The following is a 17,545-nucleotide window of genomic DNA, read 5'->3' on the forward strand; positions in this document are numbered from 1 at the left end:
ATATGATGGTCTGTGTTTGTTTGCTTGGGTGCTATCCTCAGATAATAGCATTGTTTGCTTTCGCCGTAAAGCATTTAAAAAATCTGACATGTTGGCTGGATTCACAACAAGTGTAGCTTTAATTTGGTATATTGAATGTGTGACTTCATGAAAGTTGAATTTTTAAAGTAATTTATTTGAATTTGGCGCTCTGCATTTTCACTGGATGTTGGCCAGTTGGGACGCTACCGTCCCACATATCCCAGAGAGGTTAAAAGCATGTTGAGAAGAGTGGTGTCCGGAGATGGGAAAAACTGGGACATGCTTCTGCCCCACTTAATGTTTATCCTGTGAGAAGTACCCCAGGCGTCCACTGGGTTCTCCCCCTTGGAATTGCTCTACGGCAGGTATGTGGAGGGATCCTTGACTTAGCCATGTTATCCTGATGAGGGACCGCCTGTCCACAGACTGGCCCTACGAGGAAATGGAAAGGGTCTCACCAGTCAATTACCTCATCAAGCAACCAGACAGGAAGAAGAAGGTCCAACTCTATCATATCAACCTGCTGAAGAAGTACCATGGAAGAGAGGAGGGTGTGGCTTTGATGGCCGTGGAGGACAAGGAACAAGAGGAGGCCCTGCTACAGGTGCGCAGTGGTCGAACTCTCCTGCCGGAGCAGTCGAGACAACTAGACAAGGTGATTATGCAATTCGGCAGGGTATTCTCGCCCTTCCCAGAACAGATAGATGTCCTGTTTCATCATATCCACACTCAACCCGGCAAGAAGGTGCATACCCGTCCTTACAGGATTCCTGAGGCCTGCCAAGTCATCGCAAAGAACGAGTTAAGGGAGATGCTGAGGATGAGGGTGAACGAGCCATCTACGAGTGAGTGGTCCATAGTTCTGGTCCACAAACGTGACGGTAGTATGAGGCTCTGCAAGAACTTTAGGGGTGAAAACGTCATCTCTACATTCGATGCGTATCCCATGCCCCACGTGGATGAACTCCTGGAGCACTTAGGAAAGGCCAAGTTCATCACCACCCTGGATTTGACGAAGGGATATTGGCAAGTGCCGGTGGCTCTGGAGGACCGTCCAAAAACTGCCTTCGTCACACCGGAAGGGCCTTTTCAGTATGTGAGGATGCCCTTTGGACTGCATGGGGCTTTAGAAACTTTCCAACGCCTCATGGATGCCATTCTACGCCCCCATCAAGAGTACGCAGCGGCGTACATAGACAATGTGGTTATCCACAGCGAGGACTCGGATAGCCACCTCTTGCGACTATGGCCGGTGCTCGTGAGCCTGGAGGCTACAGGGCTGACGACCAATCCAAAAAATGCTGCCTGGATCTCTCCAACGCGGAATACCTGAGATACACCGTTGGGAACGGAAAAATACGTCAACAGGCAGAAAAGACCAGGGCTATTCAGGACTGGCCCCAGCCCCAGTCAAAGCGGGACGTCTGAGCCTTCTTGGGGACAACGGGATATTATCATCGTTTCATCCCTGGGTATGCAACCATTGCCAACTCCCTCACAAACCTCATCAAAAAAAAACGTGCCAAACCGTGTAGCGTGGAAGGTCAAGACCGCAGACGCCTCCCAGTTGCTAAAAGAGCCTGTGCTCTGACCCCGTCCTGCAGGCTCCTGACTTCTCCCAAGAGCTCATTGTGCAGGTAGACGCCTCAGATACGGGGCTCGGAGACGTCCTAGCTCAGGGTGAAGGCGAAGCGGAGAGGCCTATTCTCTTTATAAGTAGGAAGCTCAGTGATCGGGAACAGAGATATGCTACCACAGAGAAAGAGGCCTTAGCCATTAAGTGGGCCCTCGATTATCTCCGGTACTACCTACCGGACATAGGTAGTACCGGTACTACCTCATTACTGACCATGCTCCCCACATGTGGATGGCCGGTAAGAGAAACAATAACAACAGAATAGCTAAATAGTTTCTTGCTTTACAACCATTCTCGTTCCATGTCATCTACAGGGCTGGATCGAGGAACGGGAATGTGGATGCACTGTCCCGATGTGACCAAGACTGGTTGGAAAGTTTCTAAGACTGGCTCTCCGGTCCGGTCCTAAGGGGGAGGTATGTGGAAGGACCACCAGTGGGCAGGCTGCTCCCACGGTCAGTAGCCCAGCCCAGTATGTGAGTCGAGATGGTCAGAGGCAATTAAGCACATGAGCTATTCTAATGAGCTATTCTCTTTCCCCTACAAGAGAGAGGAGGGAACCGGAAAAGAGGGGAGAAAGAAGAGTGTTTGCTTCTACAGAGAGGACGTACCTTTCGGAAGGGAGAAGAAGGGGACACTCCACCTCTTGGGAATGGTCACCACGGATCCGGACAACCGCCTAAAGGGAGCTCTCCACGGGAGGATCATGAAGGCGGTGACATACCCGTGATTTATGTTATAGTTTAAAGATACTCACCTTGTGTTCCTTGTTCTTGCGAAGATGAAGATTCAATTAAGAAAACCTGCTCCTGACTCATTTGTTCCACCTAGACTTTTTAGAGCAACCTCTAACAATAATTGTTCACAATAATCCGCTCACAATAATCATTTCAAACCTTGCTTACATTTGTATATGATCACGTGTCTCTCTATTATGTGTGGGAATACTTGGGAACAGATGAACAAAATAAAAATCAGTTGGAGCTGATTTCATGGTGTTTTTACAGTCTTCTGTATGTCCAACAATGACAATTTTGTATTTTTTAAAACCAAATAATAATACTTTTTTTGCTTAGAAAACTTGCAGGAGCAAAAAAAAACACCTGCGGGCTGCCAGTTGGGGAACAGAGGCGAGACATTAACACTGGGAGCTGACTCAAGTCTTCAGGTCTCAGGCAAAGTTACCTACCATTCAGTGAGTGAATACATGTTTAGCATGTGTATGTGATCCCTACAGGAAACATAGACACATTAGGTGTCATAGAGCGGGTCTCACTTGACAATGAGGTACTTGAATAGGGCGAGAGCGCGTTCCTCCAGAGCGCTTTTGCCCTGAGTGACGGGGTCATTCTCGTACGTGTACTTCTGTTCTAGCTCCTGGAGCATCTTCAGCTGCTGACGCACCTGCTGTAAGCCCTCTGCCACAGCAGTGAACCTGCATACAGACAAACACACACACAAACACACTCAGTGAATGCGGGTTGAAAATATTGCTTCTGAAAGTATTTGAACAAGGTTTAATATAAGGGTTAGGATATGAACTGGGCCTAGGGGCTAAAGCTAACATGAACTAGAGGCAGGGCTGACCAGATTTGTAGCTGGTCCAAACAGGCGTTAGGCGGACCACCGATGCAAGCTATCTGCTGTCTGTGCTTCCACTCAGGTACCTCCACTGTCACCAGGTTGAACTGGATCTGCTCGGCCAAGCACAAGATGTCAGAAATCTGATTCACCACCACCTATAGGTTGGGAGAAACAAACATCAGTCTAACCATACAGCGTACACACTCATGCAAGAACGCACGCACACACGCACACACACACATTCCTACCTCTCTGGTTATGTTGAGTTTGATGAACATCTTGCTGATTACAATCTCCTCTTCGCGGATCTCTTTCCATACCGGCTGTGACTGTGCCATCCCATTCACCTCTTGTTCCACTGACAATGACAGAATCAACATTTACATAGCGGTAAGCATTCACAATACGATAGTAGAAGAAACACCTGGAATTTCACAGCACAGTTGTTTCAGCCTGGAAATGAGTTTTAGTACAGTAGGAGTGAGATATGTTTTACAGTGCCTTCACATTGGCTAAAGCATATACAGATATGGCACCAATCTAGTTTTGTGTCCCAGACCCAGGCTATTGAAAGAGACTAGGACCAGGCTAACTCCTACAGTACCTCGGCTCTGCAGTGTCTTCTTCTTGAAGTCGTGTTCATCCTGTAGGTCCTCCAGTGACTTAATCTCATGCTCTGAAACCTGAAGAGGGCAGAAGTCACACATTTTAATGGTCATGACTCATGATGGTGTTTGTGAAAAACATTTTATACCCCTTTCGTAGGCTGTTCAACTGGTTATTGTTCATGTAGAATGACAAGACAATGGGCAGTGTTGTGATAGGGTGCATGATAATATATCCACATAACCAATGACACATGGTATTGTCCAAATGACCGCACCTGAACTCGGTTCCTCAGGTCTTTAACGTTGTTGTCCAGCTCCTTCTGTTTCTCCAACACCATGTTGTTTGGTGTGGACCCCACATTATCCTGACAAAAAAATTCACAAACATTTGGTCTGGTTTCACACTCAGGTCACACTGAAATGCTCCTTCTGTTGCAGCAATAATTTAACTTCTTGGCGACAGGGGGCAGTATTTTCACGACCGGATGAAATGCATGCCCAAATTCAACTGCCTGCTACTCATCCCCAGAAGATAAGATATGCACATTATGTACATTATTATTATAGAAAACACTCTGAAGTCTCTAAAACTCTTTGAATCATGTCTGTGAGTATAACAGAACTTATTTAGCAGGCGAAACCCCGAGGACAAACCATTCAGATTTTTCTTTTGAGGTCATTATTTTTTCAATGTGTTTTCATTGGTAATCCAGATTTCTAAGGGACCTTCTTGTAGTTCCTACCACTTCCACTGCATGTCACCAGTCTTTAGAAATTTGTTGAGGTTTTCCCTTTGTGTAATGAAGAAGTAGCCCTGTTCAGAACGAGGGTCACTTGTAGTATACTGTTAGATAAAGGCGCGTGACCAGAAAGCTAGCTACAGTTTGTTTTCCTCCTGTATTGTCATCCCGTCTTAAATTTTATAGATTATTTACGTTAAAAATACCTAAAGATGTATTACAAAAGTAGTTTGAAATGTTTTGACAAAGTCTACAGGTAACTTTTGAGATATTTTGTAGTCACGTTGCGCAAGTTGGAACCGGTGTTTTTCTGGATCAAATGCGCCAAATAAATTGACATTTTGGATATATATCGTCGGAATTAATCGAACAAAAGGACCATTTGTGATGTTTATGGGACATATTGGAGTGCCAACAAAAGAAGCTTGTCAAAGATAAGGCATGAATTATGTTTTTATTTGTCCGTTTTGTGTCACGCCTGCAGGGTTGAAATATGCTTTTCTCTCTTTGTTTACAGAGGTGCTATCCTCAGATAATAGCATTGTTTGCTTTCGCCGAAAAGCCTTTTTGAAATCTGACATGTTGGCTGGATTCACAACAAGTGTAGCTTTAATTTGCTATCTTGCATGTGTGATTTAATGAAAGTTGGATTTTATAGTAAATTATTTGAATTTGGCGCTCTGCATTTTCCCTGGCTTTTGGACAGGTGGGATGCTTGCATCCCATATATCCCAGAGAGGTTAACATACAAATACAATATCAAAGGCAGTTTAACCCATTTTTCATATCTATGTTGCTAAGAAATGTGCTGAAATATTAATTCTCCATGCAATAGCAACTTTTCTAAGAAAATGCATCATGCACACACACACTACAACAGAAATACTCACAGAGTTCCATTAAGCAGTATGCAAAAGACAAGATCGGTGTCTCACCTCTTTTTTGATGATGGAGGCCAGGATCTTCTTCTCCTCTTTCAGACAGTTACAGATTATCATGGCCATCTGCAAAGGGTCTTCCTGGAAGTGGTCCTGGGAAGAGTTTCTCAACTTTACATTTTACAATTTAAAGTAGACTTTTTGGTGTTCCTCAAGGATGCGTTCCAGAACCACTGTTCTTTCCTGCTCATAAACTCAAACAATTAAATGGTTACTTATTGGCTTAAAGAACCTAAGATTGTCTAACCGTCTATAACCTGATTAGGACGGCTGACTCATTACATTAGCTTGAAACATTGTTGAAGCCCTTAGTCCTTATTGACCCTGATCTGACATTAAAACAAATCTTCAGAGTACTATTCTTTCTTATAAGAATCAAAACACCAGTCTATAGAACAATACTCAATACTCAGCGCCTGAGTGTTTCCCTTATAAGTTTATGTCAGTCCTTACAAATTAATTCAGAGTTCGACCCTGGCCTTACCTGCAGGTTGCGTTTAATCTTGCGTATATTGTGTTGCAACAGGAAGTTGTTCTCCAGGGCGAAGCGGCTGTACTGAACATCCAACTGGGCCAGGAGGTCATGGAAACGGACCGCTGCAAGAGAATCGCTGGTGGCCACCATGTCCCTGAAAGGGGTCAACCAAAAATACTTTAAAATTATTGTCATCCTTTGAAATGAAAGCAACCAGCTCAGGGAACACAGTAATTGCAAAAATGACTAGCTGGAGTCATCTGAGCAGTTGGCTTCTGAGCCCTCACCCGCTATTGACTGAATGCTGATATACTTGGTTCTGACTCGCTACAGGCTGTCCGGCAAGAATGGTACGGATGCATCTCAGTCGAGGAATTGTATTAATCTTTATCACCACCACACATAGTAATCACACACACAATCTTATTTTACACTAGGAATGAACTTGCGGTTATTGCGGATGCACTGCCAAACACTTCTAGTAAAACACACTGGTAACTTGGTCAACAGCCAAATTTGCTATAACCACTCTGAGCCAGAGTCCAAATGCGGGCACGTTGATTGGCTCAAAGGAATGACTTTTTTTTGCAGTACTTTGTGAGGTGAAAGTTGTGCGGTGAAAAAGGTCAACAACCTTACACCAACGACAACAAACATTTCAAATAGTCCACAGCCTTTACAAGCATGTTACTTTTACTTTCTGTTTTCTTATTACAGTAGTTGGCGCAGGATTTCTAATATCTAGATTAACAAGGCCAAACAAAGCACAATACATCATGAGAGCAGTTACACCACAGCCTTCAAATGCATCCACACATGCTGACTGTGTAAACTACACACCCCTTGGCAGTCTGTTGCTTACTGCAGCTCACTCACCAGTCATGGCTCTCTATCCAGGCACTGAGGTACTGGCGGATCTCCATAGGGAAAGTATCATCATACAGCTGGTCCACCTGCTCCAGGTACTTGGAGTCTAGCTGCTGCAGCTGGAACCACTGGGCCATCTAGAAACCAGGGATAGGGAATGGCAATCAGTGTTTTTCACTTTTCCTGAAATATCACATATTGATTTGTACAGCAGCATGTCCCGTGTAGACTGATGGTGTAGGAATGTGATCTAAAAAGCAGCACGGCAGTGTGCCTTATGATGGTGAACCAGGCTGAGAAATGAATTAGTGGAGCTGTTGCCATCTTGGGGATTTCATACAGAGGTAAAGTAGGTTTTATATCAGACATTCAACAGACATTCACCATTTGCCTAGTGTAGTAATCCTCTCAGATTACTACACTGAATAAAAATATAAACGCAACATGTTTCATGAGCTGAAATAAAAGATCCCAAACATGTTCTATATGCACAAAAAGCTTATTTCTCTCAAATGCTATGCACAAATTTGTTTATTTCGCTGCTGTTAGTAAGCATTTCTCCTTTGCCAAGATAATCCTTCCACCTGACAATTGTGGCATATTAAGAAGCTGATTAAACAGCATGATCACTATCACAATGCACTAACAATACCAGGGACAATAAAAGGCCACTCTAAAATGTACAGTTTTGTCACACAACACAATGCCACAGATGTTTCAAGTTGAGGGAGCATGGAATTGTCATGCTGACGGCAGGAATGTCCCCCAGAGCTGTTGCCAGATAATTTTATGTTCATTTCTCTACCATGAGCCGTCTCCAACGTCCTGTCCTGCAGCTCAGAAGGATGACTGCATCTATGACAAAGCATGATTATTAACTTGACCATGCTTAAAGACACAGTATATTCAATGTCTGATTTCTTATTGTTACCCATCTACCAATCACTGCCCTTCTTTGAGGCTTTCAAAAAGCTCCCTGGTCTTTCTTTATACTTGAATCTGTGCTTGAAATTCAAGACTTGACTGAGGGACCTTACATATGGTGTTTGTATGAAGGACAAAGGAAGGTGTAGAGATTAAAAAATGATGTCAACCCCTATTATTTCATACAGAGTGATTCCATATAATGTACTATTTGTAAGAATATTCTAAGACAAATTATGCTTTTTTTCAATTTCAAAATATGTTAATTTCACATGTTGAAGATCTAGATCATGAATATTCAGCTTTCAAATACACAACGCAGTGGACTAGAGGTCAAGAGGGCCAGAGAGCAATGGAACGAGTGTTTTTCAGTTCAACATCTGTTTCGGATCTGTGTAGGAATTACAGTCTGGGACTCATAGCTACATGTGGCAAGTTCTCATTGGTCCAAATTGTCTATACATTGAGCCTGAAACGGTATACTTGGTATTTGGCCAGTGGCCCAATTTTATTGAAAATGAATTCTAATTGGTCAACCACAGGCTAGGCTTGGGCTAGGCTTTGTTCAGTGAAGAAAACACTGAGGACAGGAAAAATAAACATGTACCATCTACTTTCCAGCATAACAACTATGATTTGTTCTCTTTGAATACATATATTTTTCTCCCTCTGATTTGCTTTGAGGTCTGTGTTATTGAAAAAGTGTTACTGAAAAATAACATCAACTGCTAACAGTTTCACAACAAAACTTGCTTCATTCTATAGCTGGAGGACTCCTTATATCGCCAGAAGTGAAAAGTATAACACATTTTTCGTCTTCATCTGTTGTGGTCTAGTACTGTCTTTTTGCTAACTAGGGCCATCTATTTTAAGTGCTGCCCGATTTCCCAGTGGCCTACTTGGTGTGTGAACTGCTAACTGCTCAAAATGTGCAGATACCTGTTAACACATCAACAAGGATCAAGGGGCAGGGCAATTTGTGACTTGTTTTGGTAATCAGTGGCTTTATTGGAGGGGGAGTGGTTTAATCTGTTTTCTGAGTGTATATAACCAACTTCTCAGTGTCCATCTCAAAGTGCTTCATTCTATAGCTAGAGGACTCCTGTTATCTCTCGGAGTGATAAGTGTAAAAAAATGGTTTTCTTTTGTGGTCTAGTACTGTCTTTTTGCTAGCTAGGGCCATCTACTTTAAGTGCTGCCTGTTTTCCCAGTGGCTTACTTGGTGTGTGAACTGCTGATTGCTCATAATTTGCAGATAGTTGTTGACACATCAACCAGGATCAAGGGGCAGGGCTGCATTGGGGGGGGGCTGTTGCAATGACCGTATTACTGCCACACCGGCGGTCACAAGTCATGAAGGCAGTCAAATTCCACCTGACTGTTTAGTCATGGTAATTAGGCTTCTCCAAGCTCTGATGCTGCTGATGGTTATTAGCAGCCTACCAAACTTGCTAACTGCCTGGTACTCAGCACTCTATTGTCCCTCTATTCACTCGGACATCAATGCAAAAGTAATTGAAAATCAAATCAAACACTTCATGAGAGCCCATGAGCTCATGTTGCGCAACATTTCTATAGGCTATGAAATTTCGAGTGATGGCCTCTATTTAAAAGAAGAAGTCACATTAGCATCATTTAAAAAAACTTTCCTAATATTATGTATATATTATATGTATATATTATATTATATGTATATATATGTATATATTATATATTAAGCTCATTGCTTATCTTTATAACAGGAGTATAGCCTACATGGCTGGCATGAAAATTAACCACAGGAAAAGCGTCCTCCAGTCGCTATTTGAGTGCAGAGATTACATACCTTTTCCCCATGACCGTTTCGAGACAGGTGCATGATAATGGTCCATTCTAAATCTAAATTAATTTCACACATACAGTGGGTTCCAAAATTACTGGCACCCCTGACTGGCAATGCACTAACTATACTTTAAAAAATATTAACAGTGTAATTATAGAGAAACTCAAAATACCAACATGAGAGAAATACTGTACTTTATTAATGATTCAAATAATTTATTGATGTAATAAAAAATCAATGTCCTCCAAATCAAGGTTTCACAATTAATGGCACCCTTAAAGATAATGATGATTGTAATTAAAAATACGCATGCAATATCCCATGAAGAAAACAAAAGAACTGGCAGTTCAAAAGAGACAGATGGTCGTAGACCTTCATAAATCTGGTCATGGTTACAAGATGATCTACAAACGATTGAATATACCACTGAGCACTGTCAGGGCAATTATTATTTTTTAAATAAAAAAATATGGAACAGTTGAAAAGTTCACGGGTAGAGGATGCAAATGCATTTTGCTCCCCAGGATAGGGAGGAGGATGGTGAGAGAAGCAACAAAATCCCTAAGAATCACTGTGAAAGAATTGCAGGCCTGGTGGCATCTTGGGGTCACCAGGTTTCAAAAAGCACCATCAGACGCCACCTCCACAACGACAGGCTCTTTGGAAGGGTTGCCAGAAGAAAGCCCTTTCTGACCCCAAGACACAGATGCAAGCGCTTGGAGTTTGCAAAACGTCATTTAAATTATGACTGGATGAAGGTGATCTGATCAGATAAGACCAAAATTGAACGTTTTGGTCAGATACAGCATCGGCATGTTTGGCGTAGAAACAGAGATGCATACAAGGAGAGGCACCTCATACCCACGGTGAAATATGATGGTGGGTCAGTGATGTTTTGGGGCTGTTTTAATTCCAGAGGTCCAAGGGCACTGGTTAAGATTGACGGCATAATGAATTCCACCAAGTATCAGGCAATTATGGCTAACAATCTGGTTGTCTCTGCCAGAAGGCTGGGACTTGGCCGTAGGTGGACTTTCCAACAAGACAATGACCCAAAACATACCTCAAGATCCACACAGAAATGGTTCTGTGACAACAAAATCAATGTTCTGCCATGGCCATCTCAGTCGCCGAACCTCAATCCAATCGAAAACCTGTGGCCTGAAGAGGGCAGTTGATAAGCGCAAACCCAAGAATGTGAAGGATCTTGAAAGGATCTGCATAGAGGACTGGTCCAAAATCCCTCCAAATGTGTTCCTTAACCTTGTCAAACATTACAGGAAAATACTCCATGCTGTTATCCTAGCCAGAGGTGGTTGCACTAAGTTCTAAATGAGGAATGCCAATAATTATGAAACCTTGATTTTGGTGAAATGTATTTTGTATAAAATAATTCTATGATTTTGGTTGGTTCCATTGAAACATTAAAAGTACAGTATTTCTCATATGTTGGTATTTTGAGTTTATCTCTATAATTATATTGTTTATATATTTAAAGTATTGTTAGTGAATTGCCAGTCAGGGGTGCCAGTAATTTTGGAGCCCACTGTATATTATTTAGTATATGTAAAGAAAAGATTAAATCAAGACTAGTCTGATGGGGGACAATATTAGTTGATCACTTGTGAATTAGATACTATCACTTGATGCCCAGCTTAAGGCAAGGAACAATGCCTTATTTAAAATAAAATTAAAATAAAATAAAATAGAATCATAGTTGCACACCTCATATAGCCTAGTTGCGTCCCTGATGTGTATGTCTTCCCTTGTAGCCTGTGAGAAAGAGATCACGTGATGGAGAGCTGTGTGAGTGAGAAGTGCTTCGGAGCAGGCAGCACTCAGGGAGAAGTGCTGCAAAAGACATTGATTTTTTAGGGTGATTTTTTTAGGGTGGCCACACAAAGGGGATTCCGCCAGGAAATTTGAAGCAATATCAAGTGCTTCTCAAATTGTGAATGAGAGACTGATGAAGTGTGTACAGCCTGCGCAAAAAAAGCAGAACTTTTTTCAAATAATCATTAGTCGCATCATGCAGCCTTACAATGTATTAAAAATGAAGCATACAGCCCAATGTTTGTAGGAGAAATAAAGTTACATGAATAACTCTAAATTAACGATATAGGTGTACCCATTTCTTTGTTAACCGCTCAACACAGAATAGTGCGCACTCCCTCAAATCGTTTGGAGAAAATATCCTTTCTATTTTATAAAATAAAATAATATAAAATAATGCCATGGAATTCTAAGCAAATCCTGTCTGCTAAATGAACTAATGTAGACCACAGCCATATGGCATAGCCAGATCAGAACAACTCAGAGTATGCTATTCTGTTCTTCTGAAATAAACTACGTTTTCTTAATATCATGTTTCTTTAGACCTGTCTAAAATGAATAATATGTTTATTGTGAAGGTGTAGGCTATATTACATGGATTAATTAGACTATTTCAAATGTAGATGTTCCAAAGGTTTGCATGACTGTGGAAGCCAGGAGATACTGAATGTGTTTACAGTGAGACTGACAGTTATTTGCTTGACAATCACTGGCTGACGAAATTTCATGACCGCCACAGCCCTTGTTTCACCTCTCTTAGGCAATCAAATCAAATTGTATTTGTCATATGCGCCGAATACGGGTGTAGACCTTACAGTGAAATGCTTACTTACAAGCCCTTAATATCCATACTTTTTGTGATTATTTATTTGTGATTATTTATTTGAATTTTGTGATTATTTATTTGAATCCAGTTTCACGGAAAGTAAGGCCTAGTCTTAAGAAAATGTATTTCGATGGCTCACCACTCTTCGTACTTGGCGCCTTCAACCTCCTGACATCTGCCTTTGATTCATTTCTTCCAACTCTCTCTTTCCCCTCCTCGCCTCTTTTGACCTCACCCTTTCCCTTCCAACTCACAAGGCAGGCAATATGCTTGACCTCATCTTTACTAGAGGCTGCTCACCTACTGATCTCACCGCAACCCCCCTCCAGGTCTCTGATCATTACTTTGTTTCATTTTCTGTCTCCCTTTCCTCCAACCCTAATCACTCAGCCCCTACTCAGAAGGTCATACGCCATAGCAATCTTCGCTCTCTCTCTCCCACTACTCTCCTCTTCTATCCTATCAGCTCTTCCTTCTGCTAAATCCTTCTCCCTTCGGTCTCCAGATTCTGTCTCATCGACCCTACTCTCCTCCCTGTTTGCTTCCTATGACTCGCACTGTCCCCTTTCCTCCTGGCAGGCTCAGCCCTCCCCTCCTGCTCTGTGGCTGAGTGACTCATTGTGAGCTTACAAAACAGGGCTCCAGACAGCTGAGCGAAAAGGGAGGAAAACGAAACTTCTGGAGGACCTTTCATCATTTCACTCCCTCCTCTATACCTTCTCTTTCTCTGTATCCTCTGCTTAAGCCACTTTCTTACCCTAGGAAACTATTTTACACTTTCTCCCCCCTCCTTAATCCTCCACGTCCCTCTCTGCGGACAACTTTGTCAACCACTTTGAAAAAAAAGTTGACGACATCCACTACTCATTCACTCAGCCTATTGAGTCCACTGGTCTCACTCACACAGAACTACCCTATGCCTCTCCCCTTTATTCTCATCCTCTATCCGCTGCCTTTGACACCGTGAACCATCAAATACTCCTCTCCACCTTCTCAAGGCTGGGCATCTCAGGCTATGCACTATTGGATTGCATCATACCTGGCAGGCCGCTCCTACCAGGTGACGTGGAGAGGATCTGTGTCTGCCCCACGTACTCTTACTACTGGTGTCCCCCATGAGTCGGTTCTAGGCCCTCTCCTCTTCTCTCTATACAACAAGTCACTCGGCTCCATCATATCCTCAAATGGTCTCTCTAATCATTGCTTTGTGGATGACATTCAACTACTTCCCCCCCTTCTGACACCCAGGTGGTGACATCTCTGCGTGCCTGGCAAATATCGAATCTTGGATGTCGGCCCACCACTTCAAGCTCAACCTAGACAAGACGGAATCTGCTCTCCCTCCCGGGGAAGGCCTGCCCGCTCAAAAACCTCTCCATCATGGTTGACAACTCCGCAGTGTCACCCTTCCAGAGTGCAAAGAACCTTAGTGTGACCCTGGACAACACCCTGTTGTCCTCTGCAAACATCAAAGCACTGACCCGCTCCTGCAGGTTCATGCTCTACAACATCCATAGAGTACGACCCTACCGCACACAGGAAGCAGCGCAGGCCCTAATCCAGGCACTTGTCCTCTCCCGTCTGGACTACTGCAACTCGCTGTTGGCTGGGTTTCCCCCTTGTGCCATCAAACCGCTGCAACATATCCAGAACGCAGCAGCCCTCCTGGTTCTCAAACTTCCCAAGTTCTCTCATGTCACCCCGCTCCTCCGTACACTCCACTGGCTTCCAGTTGAAGCTAACATTCAAGAGGAACTGCCCCTCCCTACCTTCAAGCTACACCCCACCCCGCTCAGCCCAGGCCAAGCATTTCGCTGTCCTGGCACCCCAATAGCGGAACCAGCTTCCCCCTGAATCAAAGACAGCAGCGTCCCTGCCCATCTTCCGAAATTATCTGAAAGCCTACCTAATACTTTTTTGCCCCACTGTATGTTCATAGATATACAGTTGAAGTCGGAAGTTTACATACACCTTAGCCAAATACATTTAAACTCCAGTTTTTCAAAATTCCTGACATTTAATCCCAGTAAAAATTCCCTGTTTTAGGTCAGTTAGGATCACCACTTTATTTTAAGAATGTGAAATGTCAGAAAAATAGTAGAGAGAATGATTTATTTCAGCTTTTATTTATTTCAGAAATGTGGGTCAGAAATGTATATACACTCAATTAGTATTTGGTAGCATTGCCTTTAAATTGTTTAACTTGGGTCAAACTTTTTGGGTAGCCTTCCACAAGCTTCCCACAATAAGTTGGGTGAATTTTGGCCCATTCCTCCTGACAGAGCTGGTGTAACTGAGTCAGGTTGGTAGGCCTCCTTGCTCGCATGCGCTTTTTCAGTTCTGCCCACAAACTTTCTATTGGATTGAGGTCAGGGCTTTGTGATGGCCACTCCAATACCTTGACTTTGTTGTACTTAACCTCTTCAACCTATGGGGGCGCTATGTCATTATTGGATAAAAAAAACGTGCCCGTTTTAAGCGCAATATTTTGTCACAAAAGATGCTCGACTATGCATATAATTGCCAGTGTTGGAAAGAAAACACTCTGACGTTTTCAAAACTGCAAAGATATTATCTGTGAGTACCCCAGAACTGATCTTACAGGCGAAACCAAGATGAAACTTCAAACAGGAAATGAACAGGATTTTTGACGCTGTGTTTTACTAACGTCTCCTTATATGGCTGTGAATATGCTGTGAACGAGCTTATGCGCTCTGCCGTTCATCCAAGATGTCTGCAGCATTGTGGCGTATTTGTAGCCATATCATTGGAAGATTGGCCATAAGAGACTACATTTGCCAGGGGGCCGTCCGGTGTCCTTTGTCTAAATTGGTGTGTAATTCCCAGTAACACTCATTTTGCCATGGGATACAGACAGAGAAGCACACTTCCAGGAACGATACCACATTGAAGAGATATGTAGAAAAACACCTTGAGGATTGATTCTAAACAACGTTTGCCATGTTTCAGTCGATATTATGGAGTTATTATGGAAAAAGTTTGGCGTTTTTATAACTGAATTTTCGTTTTTTTTGGTAGCCAAACATGACGCAGAAAACGGACCGATTTCTCCTGCACAAATAATCTTTCAGGAAAACTGAACATTTGCTATCTAACTGAGAGTCTCCTCATTGAAAACATCCGAAGTTCTTCAAAGGTAAATTATTTATTGAATGTTTTTGCTGGTTTTTGTGAAAATGTTGCCTGGTGATGCGAACGCTAAATGCTAACGCTAAATGCTAAATGCTAGTTTTGCTATGGTAGAGAAGCATATTTTTGAAAATCTGAGATGACAGTGTTGTTAACAAAAGGCTAAGCATGAGAGCTAGCATATTGATTTCATTTCATTTGCGATTTTCATGAATAGTTAACGTTGCGTTATGGTAATGGGCTTGAGGCTGTAGTCATGATCCCGGATCCGGGGTGGCTCGACGCAAGACGTTAAGCCATTTTTCCACAACTTCGGCTTGCAAGCCGCCCCCTTTTTCCTCCAAACATAACAATGGTCATTATGGCCAAACAGTTCTATTTTTGTTTCATCAGACCAGAGGACATTTCTCCAAAAAGTATGATCTTTGTCCCCATGTGCAGTTGCAAACCGTAGTCTGTTTTTTATGGCGGTTTTGGAGCAGTGGCCTCTTCCTTGCTGAGCGGCCTTTCAGGTTATGTCGATATAGGACTCGTTTTACTGTGGATATAGATACTTTCGTACCTGTTTCCTCCAGCATCTTCACAAGGTCCTTTGCTGTTGTTCTGGGATTGATTTGCACTTTTCGCACCAAAGTACGTTCATCTCTAGGAGACAGAACGCGTCTCCTTCCTGAGTGGTATGACGGCTGCGTGGTCCCATGGTGTTTATACTTGCATACTATTGTTTGTACAGATGAACGTGGTACCTTTAGTTGTTTGGAAATTGCTCCCAAGGATGAAACAGACTTGTTTATTTCTAAGGTCTTGGCTGATTCTTTTGATTTTCCCATGATGTCATGCAAAGAGGCACTGAGTTTGAAGGTAGATCTTGAAATACATCCACAGGTACACCTCAAATTGGCTCAATTGATGTCAGAAGCTTCTAAAGCCATGACATCATTTTCTGGAATTTTCCAAGCCATTTAAAGGCACAGTCAATTTAGTGTATGTAAACTTCTGACACACTGGAATTGTGATACAGTGAATTATAAGTGAAATAATATGTCTGTAAACAATTGCTGGAAAATGACTTGTGTCATGCACAAAGTAGATGTCCTAAACGACTTGCCAAATCTATAGTTTGTTAACAAGACATTTGTGGAGTGGTTGAAAATACATACATACATACATACATACATACATACATACATACATACATACATACATACATACATACATACATACATACATACATACATACATACATACACACTACTGTTCAAAAGTTTGGGGTCACTTAGAAATGTCCTTGTTTTTGAAAGAAAAGCACATTTTTTGTTCATTAAATTACTATTGTGGCTGGAAACGGCTACAATTGGCGTATTATCAGCAACTATCACTCTTCTGTTCCAATGGCATGTTGTGTTAGCTAATTCAAGTTTATAATTTTAAAGGCTAATTGATCATTAGAAAACCCTTTTGCAATTGTTAGCACAGCTGAAAACTATTGTGCTGATTAAAGAAGCAATAAACTGTCCTTCTTTAGACTAGTTGAGTATCTGGAGCATCAGCATTTGTAGGTTCGATTACAGGCTCAAAATGGCCAGAAACAAAAAACTTTCTTCTGAAACTCGTCAGTCTATTCTTGTTCTGAGAAATGATGGATATTCCATGTGAGAAATTGCCAAGAAACTGAAAATCTCGTAAAACGCAGAGTACTACTCCCTTCACAGCACAGCGCAAACTGGTTCTAACCAGTGTCTGTGTTCTTTTGCCCATCTTAATATTTACTTTTTATTGGCCAGTCTGAGATATGTCTTTTTCTTTGCAACTCTGCCTAGAAGGCCAGCATCTCGGAGTTGCCTCTTCATTGTTGACGTTGAGACTGGTGTTTTACGGGTACTATTTAATGAAGCTTCCAGTTGAGGACTTGTGAGGTGTCTGTTTCTCAAACTAGACACTCTAATGTTCTTGTCCTCTTGCTCAGTTGTGCACCAGGGCCTCCCACTCCTGGATAAGAGTGTCTGCTAAATGACTAAAATAAATGTAATGAAAGATATTATGTGAATAACTGCAATTGTGTTGAGCAGGGCAGAGGTGTAGGAGGTTGATGCTCTCTCTGCAACTACTTGAAGAAGACAG

General features: G+C 42.4%; 1 protein-coding gene across 1 annotated transcript in view; it reads right to left on the bottom strand.

Annotated features, from left to right (window-relative positions):
* stat1b (signal transducer and activator of transcription 1b) overlaps positions 1-17,545 on the bottom strand; it is a 40,817-nt gene that overhangs the window by 13,605 nt on the left and 9,667 nt on the right. The window contains exons 2-9 of the mRNA XM_029675461.2: positions 6,879-7,006; positions 6,012-6,156; positions 5,525-5,620; positions 4,125-4,214; positions 3,846-3,924; positions 3,490-3,599; positions 3,245-3,396; positions 2,934-3,092 (exon numbers count right to left, since the gene is read on the bottom strand). Coding sequence (XP_029531321.2) covers positions 2,934-3,092; positions 3,245-3,396; positions 3,490-3,599; positions 3,846-3,924; positions 4,125-4,214; positions 5,525-5,620; positions 6,012-6,156; positions 6,879-7,006 — 959 coding nt within the window. The remainder of the gene's footprint in view (positions 1-2,933; positions 3,093-3,244; positions 3,397-3,489; positions 3,600-3,845; positions 3,925-4,124; positions 4,215-5,524; positions 5,621-6,011; positions 6,157-6,878; positions 7,007-17,545) is intronic.

Source organism: Oncorhynchus nerka, linkage group LG1 (assembly GCF_034236695.1).
Source record: "Oncorhynchus nerka isolate Pitt River linkage group LG1, Oner_Uvic_2.0, whole genome shotgun sequence".
Classification (NCBI taxonomy): Eukaryota; Metazoa; Chordata; class Actinopteri; order Salmoniformes; family Salmonidae; genus Oncorhynchus; species Oncorhynchus nerka.